The 26,167-nt window shown below is 43.3% G+C and overlaps 1 protein-coding gene across 1 annotated transcript; it reads left to right on the forward strand.

The window, feature by feature from the left end:
- On the forward strand, positions 1-20,910 carry LOC133448941 (bactericidal permeability-increasing protein-like). The gene is made up of 16 exons (XM_061727965.1): positions 1-40; positions 7,904-8,011; positions 8,101-8,215; positions 8,307-8,438; positions 8,520-8,675; positions 8,775-8,838; positions 15,715-15,775; positions 15,856-15,947; positions 16,029-16,205; positions 16,291-16,350; positions 16,463-16,630; positions 16,711-16,778; positions 16,859-16,901; positions 16,979-17,042; positions 19,885-19,961; positions 20,057-20,910. The coding sequence occupies exons 2-16, from the start codon at positions 7,912-7,914 to the stop codon at positions 20,096-20,098; spliced, it is 1,419 nt and encodes a 472-aa protein (XP_061583949.1). The 5' UTR covers positions 1-40; positions 7,904-7,911; the 3' UTR covers positions 20,099-20,910.
- The last annotated feature ends 5,257 nt before the right edge of the window (positions 20,911-26,167 follow it).

Below are 26,167 nucleotides of genomic sequence, written 5' to 3' on the forward strand. Positions count from 1 at the left end.
AAGAAACTGATCATCTGTTCCTGACAATCTGCTGCTTCAGGTAAGACTGAGAGTATGTTTTTAGACAAGTTTCAAGAAATCCAAATGCTTTATCACTTTAAAGATAGTCACTCTATTTATAATACACACCTCCAAAAAAAGTAACTGTAAACTCAGAAAACTGGAGCAGGGTTCAGTGTCAGGTTTACTGTTGATTCTAATCCGCTAATAAATATCTGCCAAACAGTGGCGGCTGGTGATAAAAATTTTTGGGGGGGTGCACTGGTGAGTGGGGATTAGGGTTAGGATCAGTGTTGTGCTAGTTACTGAAAAATAGTAACTAGTTACCGTTATTAGTTACTTCATTAAAAAGTAACTCAGTTAGTAACTCAGTTACTTAGACCAAAAAGTAATGCGTTACTATGAAAAGTAACTTTTTACTTACTTTAAATAAAAACATTATTTTAAATGCTCCCCTTTAATGCCCCTCTAGCCTTCATACAGGTACTGTATGGATTTGCATTGTGAATCGTGTTCTGCATTCTAAACAGTCTCCCCGCTTCTTCACTTCCTGTGTCAATAACATTTGTTGCTTAGCAACAAGCTGAGAACGGCCAATGAGCTTCAGCAGCAGCTAAAGAACGGAACCCTTTGATGAATCGTTCATTACAGTCTCAGATATAATCCATGGTGGCATGTCGGTTTATAAGAATCTTTTTTGCCCAGAATGAAAAAAGAGCGTCAACAGCGACCCATAACTATTTTCTTCTCTCGAAAAAACACAGCTGCACCACGGGCTTTAGGAGAAAAAGACGCTACAGCGCGAGTCGGGATGCAGCGGCTCAGAAGAGCGGCAGAATACGTGTGAGGCGGTGCTGATCTCCGCAATTTGAAGCCTTGTATAATAATTGTAAAAAGAATTTCACTTCTTTTTGTAACGTAACCCCTGCGAAAAACCAGGGATTGCTGTAATGACAATATCTCCACGTTGCGAAACTCGCCTTTTCTTGGCTCGCCATGACCGTCATGTTTTTGAAAGCACACACACCACTGCTGAATCCCAATCTCCACCCTAAACCCTCCAGCCCTGAACCCTCACATACTTTCAGTGACGTCAGCGGCACGTGATCAAGTGTGAGAGGGTGTGAGGGCTCCAAATGGTCCACCTTATTCCTAGCCCCCATGAGGCTTTGCGTGAATTATGGGTGCGATTTCCGGCGCGTGCCTGAACCGGTGTTTGTTTACATGCTAAGTGAACGCGTTAACCCTCTTTCTCTGCGCGTTGGGGATATAAAACATGTGGAAACACCACCTGTCACAGCTCAAACGGGACAATATCATCATACCTCTGCCTACTGCTATCGAGGGATGGGAGGACGACCTGAAGAAGTGAAGAAATGCTTAGAAGATGGGAAGTATCTCATTCTTCCCAATGGGCAAAGTGGATACTACCTCCAGGTGGGTAAATATTGTTACTTATAATCAGTACTCGAGATGAGGGGGGATGGCATCCCCCCTGAAATAAAAACGGTCAAAATCATCCCCCTTTCCATCCCTTATGTCATTTCATCAATGAATGTGGTTTTACTGCTATTTCAACATTTAGAGTCATCACCAGAAAAATAACTCCAGAAAAATAACATTTGACAATTTTCACCTGTTTCAAGTAAATTTTCACCTGAAATAAGTAGAAAAATCTGCCAGTGGGACAAGATTTATCTTCCCATTACAAGCAATAACATCTTGTTCCACTGGCAGATTTTTTTTACTTATTTCAAGCGAAAATCTACTTGAAACAGGTGAAAATTGTTGTTTTTTCCAGTGATGAGTCTTGTTTTAAGTGTAATGAGATTTTTTTTACTAAAATGAGACATTTTGAATAGAAATAAGACAAATATTCTTGTTAAGATTTTGAGTTTTTGCAGTGATCCATTTTACTTATCCTGTGAAGGATTAGATGTAAGCCCAGTGGATATTTAAACCTTACAGAAGGCTGCATTTAACTGCTGCTATGTCATTCCTGCAGTATTTCTGCAGGTGTTTTGGTCACTGCTATTATTTGTAATATATTATATTATTTGTAATCAGCACAAATTATCTGTCCCCATATGATAAAATCCACCATCCCCCTGATTGAACTCGAGTACTGCTTATAATCTATGAACTAATGTGACAGGTAGGCTACTTGTGAACCTTCATTAAGACAAACTGTAAGCCATCTTTTATATTTATTCTTTCGGGTCCAGCTGACAGTGATGTGCATGGGGCTGCAAGCTGGTTATCTGGACACCAACTGAGCACCTGGAGTTCCAAATTTCATTTGACAAAGACTTCAGATACACACATGAAATACCTCCAGAACTTTTCACACATGCTTCCAACATTTGTAGATGAATTTGTTGCAAAGAAGATTCAGCTCTGCCTCAAATATCTGAATCTCTTGAAAATACAGTAAGCAAATAACAGGTGTTATGTGTAATACACACACAAAACACCAAGAGCCCTGTATAAAGCTAGGGGGGAAACAGTACAACAGACTTCATTTTTGTTTTTAGTTTTATTAAAAACACAACCTGAAAGATCCCCTCCTGACACATTAGGACATACAATATAGGGGACATGAATCAAAACATTTTAACACAAAAATATTGTTTAACAAAAGCACATTACATTTGTGTCTTAAGTGAGAGAGATTCAGTTTACTGTCGGAGGACTTAAGAAACCAGAAAACATTCACACCTGACAAGCTGAAATCACACTATTTGGAATGTATTTCCTCAAAAAAATAACAATTGCAGCTGGACCTCAGTTGTTTTCAGAAAATGTTAAATGAATGAAATATGTAAGTGCAGCTCTGAAAAACTACATACAGCACTTAACCTGTTGAGAGTTATGTGTTAAAGATACTGTAAGTGTAACTGTACCTCAATTGTTTTCAGAAAATGTTAAATGAATGAAATATGTAAGTATGTTTAAATGCAATATTAAATGTCTTCTAATTTTTTTTTCAACCTGGGACTTGCTGATTGGGCCGGAGCTTCGGGAGCTGCGTGCTGGCCTGCGGTCCCCACCCCTGGTCATCCCGTTGCTGGCCCCCCTTCTCCTCCCTTTTCTCTCTCTGCAGGTGGTCGTGGGTGGCTTGTAGCTTGCATTACGGAGCACAAGTCTTTCCCTGACCCTGCACCCCAACCTGGGACTTGCTGATTGGGCCGGAGCTTCGGGAGCTGCGTGCTGGCCGGCGGTCCCCACCCCTGGTCATCCCGTTGCTGCTTCCACCTGCCTGCTGTGCTGTTGCCGTCCCTGACCCACCAGTCTGGCCCTCGGCAGGAGGGTCCCCCCTTATGAGCCTGGTCCTGCTCAAGGTTTCTTCCCTCCTAAAGGGGAGTTTTTCCTTGACACTGTTTGGCTTAAGGATTTTCTCCCACTAGGGGAGTTTTTACCTGCCATTGTTTATGTAATAACTGCTCGGGGGTCATGTTCATGTTCTGGGTATGGGTCTCTGGAAAGCGTCTAGAGACAACTCTGTTGTATTAGACGCTATATAAATAAAATTGAATTGAATTGAATTTTTCACTTGAAATAAACTCAGCTCTTAAATTCACTAAACCAGCACAAATCTTGAGCATTTTGTACATTTTGGGCACAAAGTTAGTTGGCCCTGTTTGAGAAAGAATCTTGTACACCTTCAGGTGCCTTATTCAACATGAATGCGGGCATGAGCAATGCGGCGTGTGCGAGTGACCTTCTCACTGGTCAGCTGGCATTGTTGGCGTGTGAATGCTGGAATGATTAGCTTTACCCTACGCTCCTCCAGCAAGTCTCTAACTGTGAAACCACGGTCACCCATCGCCTCATCTCCAGCACATAAATAATAGAATAGGTGTGGTCCTCCATCCCTGGATCTAACCACTGTGTTTGGGCATCACAGGATGGCTTTGGTGTTGATCACAGCTCCTCCTTCTGATCCATCTGGTCAGGCTCATCTGAGGGAGCAATACAGTACACAATTATTAAAGGTATGATACATTAGGGTTTTCCCTACCATTATAACACCCCCAGCCCCCTCATCAAATGTACCTGGGGGAAGACCCACAACCCCCATATCACCTAAGCCGTCCAGAAGTTTAGGAAAAACCCGGTACATTATCACAGCTACGATTTAAAATTTAATTAACAAAAAACATTTTTCTTATCAACACGTCTGTAGTGAAACTATTGTATTTTCAACCTGATCTCACAAAAATCTGTGAAATGCCCACGACCTCTCACCACTATTTTCCGTGGTACCAACACGGAAAGTGCTATAATTACGTGTGAGCACCACGGATATTGTACCATGCAAAGTCAAGGGGATCCGTGGTCGTGATATATACACGGATTATGACATTATTATTATTTATATATTATTCTTTGTTATAGTGGCTAAATTATGCTTTTTTGTCGCGCAAGGTACTGTTTGTTACTGTCAGTTTGTAAAAACATGTTTTTAACGCTGTTTTAGCAGTGTTTTATTGAGGTTTTAATGGGAGCACCATGGATATAATACTATGCAAAGTCAATGGGATCTGTGGTTGTGATATATACACGAATTATGACATTATTATCATTTATACATTATTCTTTGTTATAGTGGCTGAATTATGCATTTTTGTCGCGCAAGGTACTGTTTGTTACTGTCAGTTTGTATGACCATGTTTTTAACGCTGTTTTAGCAGTGTTTTATTGAGGTTTTAATGGGAGAACCATGGATATAATACTATGCAAAGTCAATGGGATCCGTGGTTGTGATATATACACGGATTATGACATTATTATTATTTATATATTATTCTTTGTTATAGTGGCTAAATTATGCGTTTTTGTCGCGCAAGGTACTGTTTTTTACTGTCAGTTTGTAAAAACATGTTTTTAACGCTGTTTTAGCAGTGTTTTATTGAGGTTTTAATGGGAGCACCACAGATATAGTACTATGCTAAGTCAATGGGATCCGTCACCTGATTTGACTGCTGTCATACCATTGAATGAAGGACAAAACGATAACAATCATCCCATAGATATGGGCCAGTAGGGCCCTACTCTACCTACTAGTAGGTGCAGGAGGCTGTTATCGCCCCTTTCTATGGCTAACCCCATGTTATTAATGCTTGCTATGGAGCTCACACCTCATTATCGCCCCTTTCTATGGCTAACCCCATGTTAATAATGCTCAGTAGGCACAGAAGTTTTGTTATGAAGCTCACACCTCATCTCCCTTTTTTATGTATTTAGCTAGAATTTTAAAACCTGAACAATAGAATTCAACGTAAAATGCTGGATCTTGTCCATTAAAAACAATACTTTTTGGAACATAGTGTAACGACCACAGATAAGATAAGGCCTTGCCCGCCTGGGCAACACATCAGCATTTGGCCGACTGGTTATTGCAGTTGACTGTGGTCTGGGAGACTGTGGTTCGAGACACGCTCTGGGCACGACTTGTTCGCCACGGTATTTTCCTCATTGTGTTATGGTTTTGTTTTAATATCTTTAACATTTCTAAACACAAAAACACGAAAGTGTCCTTGATAATTCAATAATACAATAGGTTCATGTTAAGGACATCCATTTTAATTAGTTCTCCTTCGATTATGACATGTTATTAATGCTCAGTAGGCACAGGAGGTTTGTTATGTATTGTTATGAGGCCTATTTCGTGTCTATTTTTGCACAGTTCACTAACGCTTTGAGCTAGGAGGCTGGAATTCTAGACTCTGTATCAGGAGGTGACTTTCATCCACTGTGCGGAGTTTCAGATCTGTGTGACCTTCGGAAGTGTCAAAGGTCACCGCGTCTGTTGCTTTTCGGGCCTGCAAAGACTATTTTGTGTCTTTTTTTGCATAGTTCACTAACGCCTTGAGCTAGGAGGCTGAAATTCTAGACTCTGTATCAGGAGGGGACTCTCATCCACTGTGCCGAGTTTCAGATCTGTGTGCCCTTCGGAAGTGTCAAAGGTCACCGCGTGTGTTGCTTTTCGGGCCTGCGAAGACTATTTTGTGTCTTTTTTTGCATAGTTCACTAACGCTTTGAGCTAGGAAGCTGAAATTCTAGACTCTGTATCAGGAGGTGACTCTCATCCAATGGGCCGAGGTCCAGACCCGTGCGACCTTCGAAAGTGCCAAAGGTCACCGTGTGTGGTGCCTTTTTCGGGCCTTTTTTGTGTGTTTTTTCAATAATTCACTAACGCTTTGAGCTGGGAGGCTGATTTTTGACTATGTTGCAATGCAGAAGGCCCTTTGCTAGGATCTTTTGGTCCAGTGGCTGTACAATTTCCACAGAGCTAGTTGGCATTGCAGAGGGTTCACAGAGTTGAGACTTGGCAACCCCAATCTAGGCCCCATATGGAGGCCACAGGTCAAGTTTTACTTGGTTTGGTCAAATGTTGTGGCAACGGTGTCCGTTCGAATGTTGGAAAAGGTGACGTTTCAAAGCCCCGCCCATCGAAAAGTACAGGTCCGATCTGCACCAAACTAACGTCTGTCTGATCAGAGGATGCCCCCAAACAACATATAAAACATTCAGATTTCTATGACTTCTGCAACAGTGTTTCCTCCAAAACGTTCTGGCTGGTTAGGAGGGTGTAGAAACCTCTAGCTCTGAGAGCCTCCTGACTAATGGAACAGGGCCTATTTTGTGTCTTTTTTGCATAGTTCACTAACGCCTTTATCTAGGAGTCTGAATTTTCTCACACGTAATTATACCACTTTCCGTGTTGGTACCACGGAAAATAGTGGTGAGAGGTCGTGGGCATTTCACGGATTTTTGTGAGATCATGTTGTGTATTTTTATTATAATGCTGCCCTGCAGTCCGTGCCATAAACACACTTTGTATTTTAACTGCACAGAAAATAATAATAAATAATACTAAAGGTTGTCATTACCGGACAAATACTACAATGCTGTGTCCTCCATACACCTGAAATCATACCTGATGTTCTCATGACATTAACCTGAAATCATACCTGATGTTCTCATGACATTACACCTGAAATCAAACCTGATATTCTCATGACATTAACCTGAAATCATACCTGATATTCTCATGACATTAACCTGAAATCATAACTGATGTTCACATGACATTAACCTGAAATCATATCTGATGTTCTCATGACATTAACCTGAAATCATACCTGATATTCTCATGACATTCCTGTCAATCCTTCGGAGGATTCTGCGTTTGTTCTCCGGTGGTTTGTCGGATCCCAGCCACAAAGTAGGATGCGGGTTTCCTCCGCAACACGACGTACCCAAGCTCCACAAGGACATTTTAGTAAATTGGTGGGCCGGCAGTGGTGGCCAAATCACTGCCCATCTCCTCCTCGTAACCTAGACAAATAATCTAAATAAACAGTGAGGATGGCAGTTTCTCTAATTCCTAAATAATTCCTAAATACAAATTCCTAAATTAATTCCTAAATACAAAATTAGACTAATGAACTTAAATTATAATGAATATTTACACAAACAACCCATGATCCCCTAATAAAAGTCATGTGGTTTCATCTGAGGTTTTACAGTTAGTTCTTTCATAGGCCTACCCCGTCCAAAAATACCAAACATGCTCAACCAAAGTCTCCTTTTGGGACACCGGCATCTTCAAACCTGGAATTTACCACATTTCCATGTAGTTAAAAACATAAAACACAAAAAATCATATTTTGGTATTTAATGTTCAAAAGTCACAATATTTTTTTTATTTTTACTTCAGTAAGGCACTGAATGTGACACTGGTGTATGTGACATGTATATTTGACCTTGTCTTGATTTGGGTTTTACTGACATTTTTCTGAGAATTCTTCACAAAGTAGAAGCTTCACCTGGTTTACCCTGCTATCTTATTAAAATAAGGAAGGTTTGCTGATGAATTTGTTGTGTATTCTCCCAGAAGTCAAGATGTTGATCTGCTTTCTGACCCTGGTGGCTCTTATACCCACTTCCTCAAGCATCAACCCCGGAGTAAAGGTCAGGCTGACAGAAAAAGGCCTTGAGTATGGTAAGCCTCGCAGCTGAAACTTCCTCTTTCATTCATAGGATCTCCACACAGTTTAATCATCATTATCAAATGTTCCTCCCTTCTGATAGGCAGGGTACTGGGCATCGCTGCCTTACAGCAGAAACTCAAATCCATCAAAATCCCTAGTTTTTCTGGGAAAACGGGGGTGTTTCCCATTGGCAAGGTCAGGTACAGCTTCTCAAAGTAAGGCTGCAGTTTATTTGATGCTTTTATAACTTCTGTTGAAAACTGGGGACCTGACTATCCTAACGTACCGTAACTGGGATTCTTCTAGTGGTCGAATACTGAATGTGGGATTACCGCAGTCTTCAGTGACTCTTGTGCCAGGAACCGGAGTTAGAATGAGGATCACTAATGCCTTCATCAATCTACGTGGAAACTGGAGGGTCAAGTACCTTTTCTGGATGTGAGTGAAAAAGATTTTTTTTTTTAAAAACACAATGCAACTGCACCTTCTTCTGCAGCACTGACTTGTGTCTCTCAACAGAAGGGACAGTGGCTATTTTAATTTGAACGTCAATGGACTTACAATCAGCACAAGCATTGGAATCAGGAGTGATGCGATGGGCCGACCGGAGGTCAGTAGCGTCAACTGTGCTGCCAGAGTTGGCAGGGCCAGAGTCAAGTTCCATGGCGGAGCCAGGTAAGAGAAGCCTGCTGCAGCAGGGTTGAACCTGCAGGAGAGAGCGTGAATGTTTTTACACTTTTTACTTACGATGTCTGTGGTTGATTTTTCTTTCAGCTGGCTGTACAATCTCTTCAGAAAATCCATTGGCAAAGCTTTGCGTAGAGCAATGGAGAAAGAGGTGAGGAATAAACAGCCAATAAAGTGACTAAAACCCCTCTCTGGGGTCACGCACAGCCACATGGCAATTCATAGTTTAATGTTCCAAACAGAACAAGCAGATCGTTAGGAGAGTCTGAGACCGTCAGAAGGTCCTGCATTAAGTTATATCAGTACCAAATCAGCCTATTGTTTAAATATCCTCTACTGATATGTCCTCTTCAATTTTTATTGAGTTTTCACATATACGTATGTAGGCAAAACCAATACAACAAACAAGGTACAAGTTTATAAACTTACACTTACTGTCTGGAGATACTATTCTTCAGTACACTGTTCCACCTTGCATTTGTTCAGTTGGTGTCATGTATACATTTTACATTACATACATACATTTTTTTTTAGTCTCAACCGGTATGTCAATTTTTCCATAACAAGTATTTCCTGGACAATTTCCAACCACTGCTCCTGTTTTGGAGGTTTCACATTGAGCCAACTTCTTGTGACGACTTTCTTACTTGCTGCGAGTAATATTTTGGTAAAGTACAAATCTTCTTTCATTACAACCTTCTCAATATTATCTACATACATCAATGGACAAGTATTTGGGATTTCATATCCCAAGTCATTTTTTATAACTGAGTTCACATTTTGCCAGGATATCCTCATTTTTATACAATTCCAGAAGATCCGTATATGATCTGTCTTCACACTCCCACATAATCTCCAGCAGTCTTGTCGTATAGCGAGATGCCTAGATTTTATCTTGTGCGTCATAAAATAGCGAGTTAGGTTCTTCCAGCAGAACTCCCTCCATATTAATACATTCGTCTCACACATGTGGTACCACTCCTCCTCTTACATTTGGATTTTTAGTTCTGATTCCCATTTCTCTTTTATATAAAGTCTTGATTCCTTCCTGCTCTCACCCAAAGCCTGATAAGAAGCAGAAATGGCCCGAGATCCTTTCTGTTTGTACAAATCAGTAATAACACCAATCACTTTATTTATAGTTTAATTTGACCTCATCTCTTTTGTGAAATAATCTCTCAACTGCAAGTATCTAAAGAAGTCTTTGTTTTCAAGGCAATACTTTGTCTTTAGAACTTCTAATACTGTACATATTTCTGATGCACCTTTTGTTCTCATTCTTTGAATATTGGATCATACATCCCTGGCTTAAACTTTAAATCATACGTGAACTACCTCAGAGTGCATATATCCCTCTTATATCCCTGTTGATATTTTTAAAAGGAGGCTCAAGACACAACTTTTTAGTTTGGCTTTTATCTGATCTCATTTACCTAGTCTTTTTAGCTATTTATTGTGTCTACTTCTTTAGCTTTTTTTATTAGGGCCCGAGCACTTGCAGTGCGAAGGCCCTATTGTAATTGCAGGAATTATTCTTCTTCTTCTTATTGTTCTGACAAAAGGAAGGCCTTTTTGCCCCCCTAAACGTGCCCAAAAAGTCACCAAATTTTGCATGCAAGTCAGGCCTGGCGAAAAATTTGATATTTAAGGGTTTGCATTAATGGGCGTGGTAAAATGGCTCAACAGCGCCCCCTTGAAAACTTTGTGCCTCAAGCCCCACAATGCGGTTTGTCGTACATGCACGAAAATCGGTACACACCTGTATCATGGGACAACTTAAAGAAAAGTCTCTGGGCGTCATGTCGAGAAACCGAACAGGAAGTCGGCCATTTTGAATTAATCGTGTCACTTTGGCGCAATTTATGCCATTCCTTCGGCAGTTAATACGGCCCAAACCATAACGTGCCCCCAAGTGTGTTATACATCAAAATGTGCGTCTTCATCCTGCGACAACACGCATTACTTTTCTCTTTCAAAAGCGTTACCGTGGCGACGCTAGACGCCAAAAAGCGTGCCCACCCTTCATCTGGTTGGTTCAGACCGAAAAAACTTTGCGCCTCAAGCCCCAGAATACGGTGTGACGTACATGAACGAAAATCGGTACACTCCTGTATCATGTCTTAACTAAAAGAAAAGTCTCTTGGCGCCATGGCCGAAACCGTACAGGAAGTCGGCCATTTTGAACATTCTGAATTAATCACGTAATTTTGGAGCAATATATGCCATTCCTTCGAGAATTAATACGGCCCGAACCGTATCGTGAACCCAGATGTGTTATACATCAAAATGTGCGTCTCCATCCTGCGACTACACGCATTACTTTTCTCTTTCAAAAGTGTTACCGTGGCGACGCTAGACGCCAAAAAGCACGCCCCCCCTTCATCTGATTGGTCCATATTTGATAGTTCCCCAAAAGGCACCAAAATTGGCACGCAAGCCAGGCCTGGCGATAAATTTGATATTTCATGGTTTGCATTAATGGGCGTGGGAAAATGGCTCAACAGCGCCCCCCGGAAAACTTTGTGCCTCAAGCCCTACAATACGGTTTGACGTACATGCACGAAAATCGCTACACACCTGTATCATGGCACAACTTAAAGAAAAGTCTCTTGGAGCCATGGCCGAAACCGAACAGGAAGTCGGCCATTTTGAAATCTGATTGGTCCATATTTGATAGTTCTCCAAAAGTCACCAAATTTGGCATGCAAGACAGACTTGGCGATAAATTAGATATTTCATGGTTTGCATTAATGGGCGTGGCCTAACGGCTCAACAGCGCCCCCTAGAATACTTTTCTCTGCCATAACTTTTGAATGGTTTGACATAGGAAGTTGTGGGTGGTGTCATGGGACGCTGTATGGAGTCTTTGAGCTTCGTTGGCCTTAATTAGCCCCGCCCCTTCTTCTGATTGGTTGTCCCGATTTTCTGCTATAACTTTTGAATGGTTTGACATAGAGAGTCGTGGGTGGTGTCACCAGATTCTGTATGGAGTCCTTGAGCTTCGTTGGCCTTAATTAGCCCCGCCCCTTCTTCTGATTGGTTGTCCCTTTTTTCTGCTATAACTTTTGAATGGTTTGACATAGGAAGTCGTGGGTGGTGTCATTTCTGATATGCTTATGGGGGGCGGTGGCCGTGAGTGCGAGGGCCCGTTCATCGCTGCTTGCAGCTTTAATTATCTTTAAAACTTTAATCCATTTTAGTGACTTTTTATTTTATGTTATTTATTATTCATCTTAAGTTTTGTATAGATTTCTCTAAAACTTTACACTTTTAGGCATTTTTTACTTTCTTTTAAATCTTTTAGTTTTTAACTCCAGTGCTTCCTCAGGGGGGTCGTCCACACTGGGAGGTGTGCCTGCTCCGCCCATGGGGGTGTCGTCATGGGGATCCCTCAGGCCTGGGGGTGGGACTCCACCTTCTGTGTGGGGTCTGCCCCTGGCGATGCTCCCTGTGGTCGTGGTCGGTGGAGCCTCTCGGTGGGGACGGCCACCCATAGGTAGTGTTTTCCTCACCTGGATCGTTAGTGCTAAGCCATGTCACCAGTCCACTTACTGTGTGTGTGTGTGTGTGTGTGTGTGTGTGTGTGTGTGTGTGTGTGTGTGTGTGTGTGTGTGTGTGTGTGTGTGTGTGTGTGTGTGTGTGTGTGTGTGTGGGCGTGTGAGTGTGTGCAAATGTGTATGAGTGTGAGTTAGTGTGTGTGTACGCGTGGGGGGTGGGGGGTATGGGATGTTTTAAATTGTGTTTTTTATTGTTATTTTATTCTGCATGTAAAGCACCATGTGTTGCATTTATATTGTATGATTTGGCGCTATATAAATAAATAAAGTTTAAGTTTAAGTTTAAGTCTGTACTTTTTCACTACAGTGCTCTATATTTCAAATCTAAATGCTACTGTATGAGCCATATTCATTTTGTATTATTTCCTGTAATTTTGCTCCATGCCACTAGGGGGCTATATTTGCTTTGTGGCTCAGCTGGGTCAGCTGGGTCATGCCATTTAACCTGGGAAACCTGGGTTCATAGCATGTCTCAAAGTATCTATCAGATGTTTGTCCCCCACAAAATGTCTGGGCTTGAAAGCCCTGTAATTCCCTTTCCATTTTTTTCCATTTAGACTCATAGGGCCAAATCCACAAAAGGATTGCGCGGCTTTTGCGGCCGCTAAACCGGTGCAAATGACACAAAAAGAGAGCGTCTAATTCACAAAGCACCCGCAAAGGGCGAATTGCTCCACAAACTGCGCTGCCAAGCAAATAGTGGCAGTCTGCGCCGGTGCCATTTGCATGCATGCAAATTAGGTAATATTCATACATTCGGCGCAAAATTGCCCCCTTTCTATGCAAATAAGCCTCATTGCAAAAAGCGCCTAATTCACAAAGGCCAGCGCTATTTGCCACACGCAAAAATAGTGGAGCAAATACCGTCTGTCAGAAGCGTGTATTAACTGCACGCAAACTCACTCCTCACTCCCCATCTCTCTGTTTCTCTCTCTCTTCAATGTCATTCAAGCCTGTGTGATACTGAATGATATTAAGGGTGAAATCTATAGTCAGACATGACTGTACACACTCAGATCAAGTGGGGTTGTGGACTTCTCTCGGATTTAAAAATAAAAATAACAGGAGCTCAGGATTCATCCATACAGAAAGGGGCTGCTTATAACAATTCCACCATATAAACATATAAATCTAGAATGTGTGTGTTTAACAGCTTAATAATGTCATCACATATCACAACATATATCAGACTTATAATAAAATAGCGCTGATCGTGTCCCTGTGAAGCTCAGCGTCAGTCAGGACTCTCAGCTGCTGCTGGAGATGCAGCAGCTGGACGGGTGGGCTGCCACCCGTCCCTTGAAATACGGAATTGTTACGTAATTGGGAATTAGAATTCATATAAAACAGTTTATTCCGTATTTCACAATCGTCCCATGCACGTCTGTCACATACGCACACACTAGTTAAGTCTAATTATGCCTAAATAATGGTCCGCACTGCACGGTGCGCGTCGCTGCGTACCCTACGCCGTATGCTCTGCGTCGATTTAACGCAGAACCATAAATCATCCTTGAGCAGCACTGAGGGAGGAGGGAGGAGGGGGAGCGGGGCTCTTCGCACAGTGTCCTGATGATTTGTAATACAGGCTGAGCCTACCGTTAGTTCTTAAACTGTAAAAAAGCTGGGGGGGACTAAAGCATGAGTTTGAAAAGTAGGGGGGCATGTCCCCCCTGTTCCCAGTGGAAATTGCGCCCTTGCGCCTCACGGCGTTTTATTTTCACTCGCTTTACTTTTTATTTCTGCAGTTTTCATTATGGACCAATCTGTGTGCTGAAATATGGAGAACACTGGAAACAGCTCCGCTCACTTACTCAGACAAGTGCAAATTGCACTCAGCCGCAAAACTTTATGGGCGTGTTTGCGCTGGTATATCATTAGAGCAAAATCTTTTGTGAATAGGACCTTAAAGCGGGGGGGCAAATTGCGGGCGCAAATGCGGAGCAATTCACAGCGCTATTTGCGGGCGCAAACTATTCTTTGTGGATTTGGCCCATAGTCAGGTCTGCACCAACAGGCCAGATGTCTAAGTTGAGCTGCATAAAAATATTGTGTAAGGTTAGGGGTTTATATTTGGTGATAGAAAGTTGCATTAAAGATTTACAGAAACATGAACCATCCAACAATATTCTGCCATAACACCTTAATATATATGTCAAACACTATGCTAAACACACCTTCCCTCCATCCGCTGGCTTTTAAATGTATTGTTTGTTGTGTGGTTCACTGACGTCATGTCAGAAGTAAATGTTCCTACGGACCAAAACAAAGCTGATGTGACTCTTTCTCAAAGGTGAAAAAGCTGTGTGACTCTGGAGACAGACATGGAGTCATCTGCATAGAGCAGATGTCACCTTTCTGGCAGCAATTACAAAACAAAAACACGAAGCAGCCTAAAAATGTCCTAAAACTGCCCAATTGGCACAAGTCAGACATCACACATTAGAGGAATAACTCTCAAATTGTTCTTTTGTACAAGTTTGATCTTATTAAAGAAAAGAAAGTTATGGATGAATTAAATTCTTTAAAGAAAATAGTTCCCCTTGTAATTAGGGCCCGAGCACTGACAGTGTGAAGGCCCTATTGTGTCTGAAGGAATTTTGCTCGTTTTTCTCGTTTTTATTTTTCCGACTAAATAAGGGCCTTTTTGCCCCCCTAAACGTGCCCCAAAAGTCACCAAATTATGCACGCAAGCCAGGCCTGATGAAAAATGTGATATTTAATGGTTTGCATTAATGGGCTAATGCCTAATGGCTCAACAGCGCCCCCTAGAAAACTTTGTGCCTCAAGCCCCACAATACGGTTTGACGTACATGCACGAAAATCGGTACACACCTGTATCATGTCGCAACTTAAAGAAGTCTCTTTGCGCCATGGCCAAAACCGAACAGGAAGTCGGCCATTTTGAATTAATCGTGTAATTTTGGCGCAATTTATGCCATTTCTTCGGCCGTTTCTTCGCCCGAACCGTAACGTGCACCCAGGTGTGTTATACATCAAAATGTGCGTCTCGATCCTGCGACGGTGGGAATTACTTTTCTCAGGCAAAAGCGTTACCATGGTGATGATAGACGCCAAAAAGCGTGCCCCCCCTTCATATGATTGGTCCATATTTGATAGTCCCTATTTTCTGCCGTAACTTTTGAATGGTTTGACATAGAGTGTCGTGGGTGGTGTCATCTGACTCGGTTTTGACTCCTTCACCTTAATTGGTGCAAATGAGCCCTGCCCCTTCTTCTTATTGGTCGATATTTGATTGAATGGTTTGACATAGAGTTTCATGGGGGGTGTCATCGGACTTAGTTTGGAGTCCTTGACCTTTATAGGTAGAAATTGCACGCGCAAGGGCCCGTTCATCGCTGCTTGCAGCTTTAATTCGTGTTAGTTTTGAGGAGCCTTTTAAATTTATAAATCAACATCTAAGCGCTTGTTTTAGTTCTGTTATGATGTATCTCCTCGGTTCTTTACAGATATGCCCTCTGGTCTCCAAAGCAGTATCTGATTTAAATCCGGAGCTGAAAACTCTCAACGGTATAACTTTACATTTTTTAATAACCTAACCCTTTTTCTCTAATGAGAGGATGAAATAATAATCTTTTACCTTATTCCAGTTGTTGCCAAGGTTGACAAGCATGCAGAAATTGAATATTCCCTGGTGTCATCACCAACCATTTCAAAACCTGCGATAGAGCTCAACTTAAAGGTGAGGAGTTGGAAATAACTGCACATTCTCAGAGTCTGTAGATCTAACTTAATCTAACTAACTTAATCTTCTTGTCGTTAGGGTGAATTCTACAACATTAGGAATCACCAGGAGCCTCCGTTCACAGCAGCAGCCTTTTCCCTGCCACAACAGAACAACAAGATGTTGTACATTGGCATTTCTGCCTTCACCGCCAACTCGGCAGCATACGTGTACAACAGAGCTGGCCTCCTCACCCTCTACATCACAGACAACATGGTCCGCACCATCCTTCTGCTTCTCTAGCACATCCATGTCCATGAGATCACTTTGATCTAAGTCTTTTCTTGCTCCGTCACAACAGATCCCAAAGAGCTCTCCTGTACGACTCAGCACGAGAACATTCGGATTCTTCATCCCAGAGGTGACCTTAAATTTGTGATTTATACTGTAGATGTATTTGTTATATATTTATTTAGAGATGCAGAAATGCCTGTGTTGGCAGTAATGCATCACAGCTCTATTTGTTTTATAAGATTGCAAAGCGATTCCCGGGTCGGATGATGAAGCTGCTCGTTAAGGCAAAGAAGAGGCCCATCACCACTTTTGAACCCAACAACATGACGATTCAGGCCACCACCGCTGTGACGGCCTACGCCATCCAACCCAACCGCCGACTTTCCCCTCTTTTTGTGCTACACTTGGTAAGTTTGAGGGCAATATTCTGAAAAGCCATCGTGATGGTTGAAAAAACACCTAAAATGTCCCACCGCTGTTTTTGCAGGACACCAGTGTAACCACCAACATGGTCGTCAGGGGAATGAAACTTGTTGGGAAGGTCGGCCTGAACAAGTAAGAAAAACAGATGACTTTGACCTGGAGGTCCTTGAAAGGATGTGATCATAACATTATAATATTGTCCATTTTTGCAGAATGAGTCTCACCCTGGACAGAAGCTATGTGGGCCAGTTTCAGGTGAGAGCTGCATTTAATACACAAGACTATCTGTGAATATCTTCATTTACTTAAACCAACATTACGCTTAATTGCAGGTCAGATTACTCGACAACTTCCTCCAGCTGCTCACGAAGACGGTAGTGATACCCATAGTAAATGGTGAGATTGTTGTTTTTGGTTTTCAACCATAATTCAAAAATTTAAATACCCTGCAACTTTCCAAGGGCTCCACCTTCCTGACAGAACAGTTCAGGATGAGTGAGTTAAGCTGAGCTGTCAGAGCATCATTACACAGATCATCTTCACAGAGACATTCAATGTTTAAATCTGTATCAAAGTTTATGTTACGGGGTGAGGTTTTGAACCCAAATGCAGCACACAGTGGTAGTTTGTCTGGTTTGCTTTATTACCCTCAATCGGGACGAAGAGCAGGCAGAAATGCAAGACAAGGATCAGGCAGCAATCAGTGTCAAGTTCGGAAGACAAGGTCAGGCAACGGAGAGCAGGAGACAAGGCAGGATCGGCAACGGGAGGTCAAGACAGGGAATGCTGGAAGGTCTTACATCTACAAACAGAGTGACGATCTGGCAGTGAGAGGAGCTTTTATGCTGTCCTGAATGTTGAGGAGCTGCAGCTGGGAGACGGGTCAGAGGGACGGTCTCGGGACTGAGAGGACGGATCAGAGGGACGGTCTCGGGACGGTCTCGGGACTGAGCAGACGGACGGTCTCGGGACTGAGCAGACGGATCAGAGGGAATCCGAGGGGCTGGCTTCGGGGGACTAAGGATACGAGGGGCCGGCTGAGGGGGACACCACCAACGTGAGGTCAAGACAGGGAATGCTGGACGATCTGGCAGTGAGAGTACAGGAGTGAGGAGCTTTTATGCTGTCCTGATTGTTGAGGAGCTGCAGCTGGGAGAGAAGGTGAAAAGAGTGAGTGATGAGGTGAGCGTGGCTAACGAGGTGGGCGTGGCTGGCAGATGGAGTGAGCAGGAGAGAGGGGAGTGGAAAACCACTGAAGGCTGGAGGACCAACCATGACAGTTTAACATACTGCATATTCAACTGTTACCCACTTCTGGAGACTGGAGAGGTTATGGATAACGGATGTACTGATAGAGTAAAATAGTTGTTACTGTTGAGTTACATGTGGTAAAAATCTCCAGAACACATCAAAAGCAAAAAATAAAATCTGCTGTCAAACATAAGTAAATAAGTTATGTTTTGCAAATATGAAAAGAAAAACTCACAATTAGCAACTTTAGAAGTCAGGCTGATTACCTTGGTAACGTCTGATGTAAATTTCAAGGCCTAATGACTAATCCTCAAAGCCCAGGGGCCTCATTTAAAATGGACTGCGTAGGAGTCATACTAAAAGTGCACGTACACTCAAAAGCCGAAAATGCCGGGCGCAAAAAAAAATCCGGATCAATAAAACCATGTGCACGCAGACTTGCACGTAACGTTCCTTTATGAATCACAGACCTGCGCAGCTGAATCCGCCTCTAATCCCGCCCTCTACACGCCCATAAATGCATATGGATGAGCCTACTGAGCATGCGCAGTGGCTTCCTGCAGCCTGTTTGTGCGTCAGAATGAATTAGAAGTAGCAGCCACCGTGACACTGACTTTCACGGAGACAGATATGTTGTAGATGATGTGGAGGACAGGAAAACCACATTATTTGGTGGTCACAGTAAAAGTTAGAATAACTATATAAAAAGTATACAATAAAATAAAGCGAGTGAGTGGCAGCACGCCGTTGCTGCGCTAAACGCCGTGAGTTCCCCGGCGCAACAGGGGACACCCGTCCCCGTCTTTTCAAAATCATGTTTTTTTTCCCCTTTCTTTTTAAAGTTTAAAAACTAGCGGTAGGCTCAGCCTTAAATTGCAAATTATCAAGACACTGTATGAAAGCGATACGAAAACGGCCCCGCAGCCCCGCTTGCTTCACCCCCCGCTCCCCCTCCTCCTCTCCCGTCTCCCCTCAGAGCTGCTCAGGGCGGGTTTATGGTTCTGCGTTACACCAACGCAGAGCCTACGGCGTAGCTGCGCGTCGCCGCGTACCCTCCGCCGTAGGCTCTGCGTCGTTTTAACGCGGGACCCTAATTTAGGCACCATACACCTGCACGTAAAGGTTTCACGCACGTGTAAAACTCATATATATGAAAAAAAATCTGTGTCCCTTTAGGGGCTCCCTAAACACAGCCCCTCATTTGTTCTGTCCTAAAGCGGGTGAAGAAGAGGCTGCAGCTACAGCAGTCCTGACTGACAGCTTCACACACAGAGGACACGATCAGCGCTATTTTATTTTATTTTATTATTTTATTATTTTAAGTCTGATATATGTTGTGATATGTGATGACATTATTAAGAGTATGACATGAATCTGGCTTCATTTCACCACCTCACAGCCTGCGTCGCCAGTTCCCTGTGTCTTACGTAAATTCTTACGGGAGGGTCCGAGTTGCCGTAAAGATAAGCAGATTTTTCGGTTAGTTTTTTCTTTTTAGATCCGAGGATTTGCTTAGAAGGTGGCTTCCGCAACTTTCAGGCGCTTTTTCTGCGCAAGCAAGCTTTATAGATGAGGCCCCAGATCTCTCCAGATGACAATTTCTGGTGCAATCTGCAAATCACATGGATAGATTTAGCTAAATGAACCTCTTTTGCAGCCAAGGAATACATCTCTCTCATGTGTCTAACTGCTAAGTGGGTGGAATGACCATGACTCGGGTTTGTGTCACAGCCTCGCCACAGTCCACACGGTCCCCTAACTTAAATGTCAGTAAAGATCTGCAGACAGACTTCAGTGGAGCAGAACATGCAACCAAACCCAACAATGTCAGACCTTGAACTCTCTAGCATCAATATTTTACATGACCAGGTTCAGAGATGCTCTGTTCTGATTCTTTATGTCCTGATGTCACTGTGCCGCTTCCTGCATGAGATTTCTGTGACTGATTGATATAAAATTATCTAAAATTATCCATTCCTCATCACAGCTCAACTTGCTAAGGGTTACCCACTTCCTGCACTTGGAAAGATGAGGCTCCAGAACACTCAGCTTCGAATCATGAAGGTTAGAGACACATGTGATGAAGCTGTGATGGATTTTCAAAAGATCACATTTTGCAAGTATCACTATATTAATAAAGCTTGTTATATTTTCTGCAGGACTTCATGATGATCGGGACTGATGTTCAGTTCAAAATCTGAACTGGACTCGTACGACCAAAAGAGACTTCAGAGCGATCGATTATCAGTTTCCTTCTGGACATCATGTCAGAGATTTTTCATTTTGCTTTCTTTGTATTGTCTTGCTTTGCCAGTCTTTTATGTTTATACACGACTTGTGGATATGATGCCAGTTACTCTCGTTCTGTAGTAACAGTTGACGTTTTGTGGGATGAGGTTAGCAGAAGGGTTTGTCTAAAGCAGATCGCAGACCTTTAGTCTGCTGACTGGTTAAATCCTCTCAAAATGTCTGACTTTATGGAGTGACTTGACAAATTACAGACTCCAAAAGAATCCAAAAATATGAAATTACATTAATCAAACATTGCAATCTTTGAAGAAAAAAAAAGAGCAGCCAAGCCTATATTTCTTTAATCATTTCTACACTTTTAGGTCATCCAAACAGGATTTGAGTAACTTCTGTAGCAACATACACACAGAAATCTGCCATGTGGTGTCACTGGAGGCCGTCTGAGGGCCTGCGTCCATCACGCCGGCTCCTGGAGGTTCCATGGGACATCACCGATCCGCTCAGCCTGCTGTGACCTAGGGCTCGACCTCTCAAACTCTGCGAGTTCGCTGACAGGATCTAGACCAGTAACACAACACATCAACAAACGACTTACTAAATGTTGCTGAGCAGCGTCGCACCTCAGTTTCTGCTAAAACTGTTCAAATGAAATCAAACCGCTGAAAGAAAACCTTTCCTTGCTGTCGCTGACTCTGATGCTCTGAGGATTCATCACTGCTGGACATGTTTGACCTGATTTAAATAAAGGTTTGATGTCTTAAAATGTTTATTTATTTATTTCTTATTTATATGACCATTTGGTAAAAGAAATGTATTTCATATTTTAAACAGACTCTTGCTGTTTTTAAGAAAATCAGCAACATTAATGCTGATATCACCGTTGAGTCAGACACTAAATGTGTTTGTCTTTAATAAACGTTGTAAAAACATGACATAACCCCCCCAAAAAAAATTTCTATGACTTTAGGAGTAAATAACAATGAAACAATGAGAAAATTCATTATCTTCCCTAAAAGAATCGTAGATGAGTGATGCAACAGCCCTCATCAGATTTAGACGTTTCACAGTCCTGCATGCAAGTAAATTACTAAATATTTTATATTTTTCTTTCTACCATCCTAAAGAATTCAAACCAGTAAGAAGAAACATTTTTTTTTTTAAAGTGGACAAAAATCAGTAAATATGCACAACTCTACAAACTGTGTTTTCCTGTGTGATCAACAGACTAAGATGATTTATATCACTTCAAATTTGAAAACTGTGACATGACTGCATTGATGTGGTCGGGACAAAGCTGGCGCTTGAAGCGGCGCACGTCCAATCACTGGCCAGGCGCTTATTACGTCACGCAGCCCGTGTCTCCCCCAACTCTCTCTCTTCTCTTCAGCTCTTCAGCTCGTCAGCTCTTGGCTTCTTGCCAAAAGCTCATCGGGACCAGCCCGGCCTCCCCCCCGAGAGGGGAGGAGATTCCCCGGACCAACCTACCGGAGAAATCGGAGCGGGTTCCCGCGGCCCGGAGAGCTGCTCCGCTGCGGCATTATTAGCTCCCATCTCCCACTAACTCTCTTCCTCAGCTCTTCATTCTGTGCAGTTCGTCAGCTCTTGGCTCCTTGCCAGAAGCCCATCGGGATCACGTCTCCTTCCCCGATCCGAGGCGCGCCCGCATCGGGACTGGCCTGGAGATCCGTAGCGGCCCGGAGCGCTGCAGAGCTCTCGGCTCTCTCCCGCTCCTCCTAACTTTTTCTCTGTTGAGTTCTTTCGCCAGGAGGGTCCGATCCTCCGGCAGCGCATCCACATCAGCCCGAGAAGCCGATCCTCCTCATCCGTGAAGCCCGCGCCTCGGTGATGAAACGGGAGCGGCCCTAATTACGGTGGACTGTCCCGCACCTGGAGGCCGTGTCAAGAGGCTCCCTGATTGGAGAGATCGCCCCGGCTGTTGCATGCTGCAAGACTGTCTTTTCTTTTCAAAGTAGGAACAGGAGAGAGAGAGCCGAGCGGCTGCCCGCTCCCGGAGGACCCCTGCAGGAACGAACTGCCGGTGGGACCCCCGCCGGACAGAGGAACCGAGCCGCATGGTGGAGCCGAGCCGAAACGAAGCTCTCCCACACCGGGAAAACCCCAGCAGAAACCTGATCACCCCCGACAGAGCCCGCAGCTTCCCGATCCGGATCCAGAGGAGGCGTGAGGTTTATGGTTCTGGGGGATCAGTTTAATCTAGAGTGGTTCAGAGCTAAATTTGTGTTTAATGAAGTTACTGTACACATATTACCGGCATTATTGTTGTTCGTTTATTTTGTGGCGCCATTTTCTGCCAGTTATTCACGTTTTAAACGCTGTGTTTAGTCATCCCGTCTGTTTGCACATGGCGTGGCGAGGGCGCCGCCATCTTTAAAAACCACAGGGCCACGCGCAGCCAGTTGTCTGGAGACACAGATGATAGGGAGTTTTGGATCACATGTTTGTTTTGATTTATTCTCCTTATTGTTGATAGTTGATGGTTTTATGTTTTAACGTAGGGCGCCATCAGGATTTATTCAATGGTGTCGCTTTTACCATCCGCTTGACACTTGGATGTGAATAAACTCTGATTGATTTTAATGAGAAGTTGTTTGTGATGTTTTACACAAATTCTTGTCACAATGGCTGTTTGACAGATCTAGTGCCGAACTGGTAATTGCCTTCAACGGTTATTCTGTAGTGATGATAGTAAAATACTGAGAGTACTACTCTGCAGAATAATATCAATTTTTGAGACTGATTAGCTGTTAAAGTTATCATTTTTCCTGGTTAAGGCCCAGGTGGTGCCCCTGCAAGAATCAAGTCATTTTGATAATTCAATTTTATACGTAATCTACCTTATTTATTAATTGTTGAATAAAATGAATAGTTCTTGATAACTGAACAGCGCCCCCTATGTTGCACAATGAAGTCCTCCTATGTGCTCCTTCACCACACTGAAGGAGCACTGAGCACCCAAGCTCTCACCTCTATCTGTAGACATTGTGTATGGAAGTGAAAAGGAAATGAACACGTGTGTTTGCATATTAGAATGAGTCCTATCAGGCCGTATTGATCTGTGGGACTCCTGACGCAGTCGATAGGTACCGGCAGGCCAAGCAAGCCGCAGCTCGGGCAGTCCTGGAGGCAAAAACTCAGGTCTGGGAGGAGTTCGGTGAGGCCATGGAGAAGGACTTTCGGTTGACCTCGAGGAAACTCTGGCAAACTGCCCGGCGCCTCAGAAAGGGGAAACAGTCAGCCCCGCCCCTTCCTATACGCAGATTACGCACATTGCGTAAGGCCCCCGACGGCCAGGGGCCCCCAATTGCCTGAGCGAATTTGCGGAGTTTAGGCAAAGAACGTAGTGGATCCTCCCACTATCTGAGTACTACAGACAGACCCCTCGCCACAGCTGCTGCTACGGTATTTGCGCAGTGGTGCGTTGTGAATCCAAAAACGTAACTTGACGTTCAATCTCATGCGTGCACGGTGCAGCAGCCAGCAGCTGTTTGTTTACGTTTACGAGCCGGCGACCGAGCCGGCGCTAAAAAGAAAACCTAGTTCAGAGTTACAGTAGTAACAGTAACACCAACACTGCAGACTGCAAAATGAAAAGGATATATCCTTCAGGGTGCGAAAAAAAGAAAAATAAGCAACGGAATGATGAGCTGCGTCAACAACAGTCAGGTAACCAGCCAACGTGACTTCCATGCAACTTGCAGTGTTGCAGACTAGTAACGTCAATGTTGTGTTTTTGTTTTTAAAGAGGAATTCCACCATTTTTTTTATATTTTACTATGTCATCATGTAATTAAGATACGGTAGATATTGGCTTAGAGAATAATGTTGTGTGGTGGTGTGGAACTTTGGAAGTTGAATTGTGGAAATAATAATAAAACAGTGACATACCTCCAATCTGTGGGGGGACACCATGGAGGTATGAATGAAAATGGGTGGAATTCCCCATTGTTGTGGTGAACTTGCCACAGTGTTGTACACAAGAAAATCATGCACAATCTACAGCATGATTTTTTGTCGTTTTGCTGTAACTTTGTTAGTTGTATCTGTATGACTATGACCAGAGCCTTGGGGTACCTATCCCACTGGGCCATATACAGTTTTTATCCTAGGCGGATATTTTTATACTTGGATTAACCTAGCTAATATATAATAATATAATATATATATATATAATAATATTATTATATATTATATTATAAATTTCAAATTTGCATAAAATTAGCTTGCATTCTGTTACTATGCCAAGTGTGTGTGTGTGTGTGTGTGTGGGGTGGGCCCGGGGCAGAGGGGGTGGGGGTAGTGGATTTATAACAGTTCAGTTATCTTATTGTTTGTTTGTCGCTCTCTTTTTGTATCTATAATTTCCAGGAGCTATGCTTAAGTTTTTGACTAAAGCCACAAAACAGCCACAGCCAGATACAAGTGAGTCAGATGTGAGTGATGGTGAGGCAGAGCATGTGAGTGAAGAAGAGGCACAGTCTGTACAGCATGCATCTAACTTTTTAAGGTGAGAGAAACCCTGCAAAAACACTGGCCCAAATCGCCGCGGCCGCCGGCTTTCGCCGGCAGCCACAGGATGTGCTTCGCCGGCTGCCACAATTCCTGCTTAGGGCCCCCTGGGAGCCAGGATCGGCACTGGAAGCATTACTCTCCCAACGCTGTTTACAACAGGTGGAGAACTGCTGACCTCAGAGAAAATGTCCAGACAGCTGGAGGTGCGTTCTGGTTGGTGAAGGAGCACAGAAACATTTAAGGGAAATAAACAAAACATTTGTGATCGCTCCTCTTTCAAGCACAATGACGTGGTGCTCGCTGAATCGTCCGACTCGTAATCATTGATAATTCATCTAGTTTGATTTTAAATTGAGTGATTGTGAAAATAAAAAAAAAAAAATGGTATACAAGACCTAAGAAAAGTTGGTTTAGTGACTGTTCTGCAAACAGTGAATAATATCTATGTTTTTGTGGCACGAGACAAATGTAATTATAATCCGTGTGCTGAATAGATTATGTAACAGACAGCATCTGAGAGGATATTAAAACAGTCTGTAGTTATGACAACGCGGCCGGTGATCAGCTATGTTTTATATGTGCGGTAGCGATGATGCGACCATCAGAACCGACAGCTGCTGCAGCAGAGTCTGAAGGTTCATTCAGCTGATGAACTCGACATATTTCTCGACAAACAAATGCCTATCTAGTAACGAAGGACAACTGGAATAGATAAACACTGGGGAATGGATTCAGACAAAGCCATGGTTGGAGAAAGGAACGCTTCAGCAGCTGCGTTTACAAACCGATTGTTGGTAAAACTGTTGAGTTTGTCAGTGAAGGTCAACTTCTGAGTAGTTTGTCTAGAGCGGTACAAACTGTCAAAACTCGCAGTTGCTGCGTCGCTGTGCTTTTGATCCCTTTGTTTCAGGCCCGTTGTCATGGAAACCGGACTCTCTGCTACCACTGATGTCAATCGTTGACAGCAGTGACAGTCATCTCTGGGCTGCTGGTGCGCTGTTTGGACCAGAGTGAAAACTAAAGCTGCAAGCAGCGATGAACAGGCCCTCGCACCCTTGTGCACGGTCAGGCATGCTGCAGTGGAAGTGCTTGTATGACTTGCATGTAGATGTCTTCAGGCCTGGACATTTAGTGGATGACACCAGCCACGACTGTCAAACAATTCAAAAGTTATGGCAGAAAGTAGGAACTATCAGATAGCAACCAATCAGAAGCAGGGGCGGGGCTAATTTGCAGCAATTATGTTCAAGGACTCTAAACGGAGTCCGATAACACCACCCACGAGTCTTTATGTCGAACCAAAGGTCATGGCAGAAAGTAGGAACTGTCAAATATAGACCAACCAGATGAAGGGGGGGGGGCTTTTTGGCATCCATCGTCACCACAGCAACACTTTTGACTGAGAAAACTAATGCGCATCGCCGCAGGATCGAGACGCACATTTTGATGTATAACAGACCTGGGTGCACATTACGGTTCGGGCGAAGAAA

Source organism: Cololabis saira, chromosome 8 (genome assembly GCF_033807715.1).
Source record: "Cololabis saira isolate AMF1-May2022 chromosome 8, fColSai1.1, whole genome shotgun sequence".
Classification (NCBI taxonomy): Eukaryota; Metazoa; Chordata; class Actinopteri; order Beloniformes; family Belonidae; genus Cololabis; species Cololabis saira.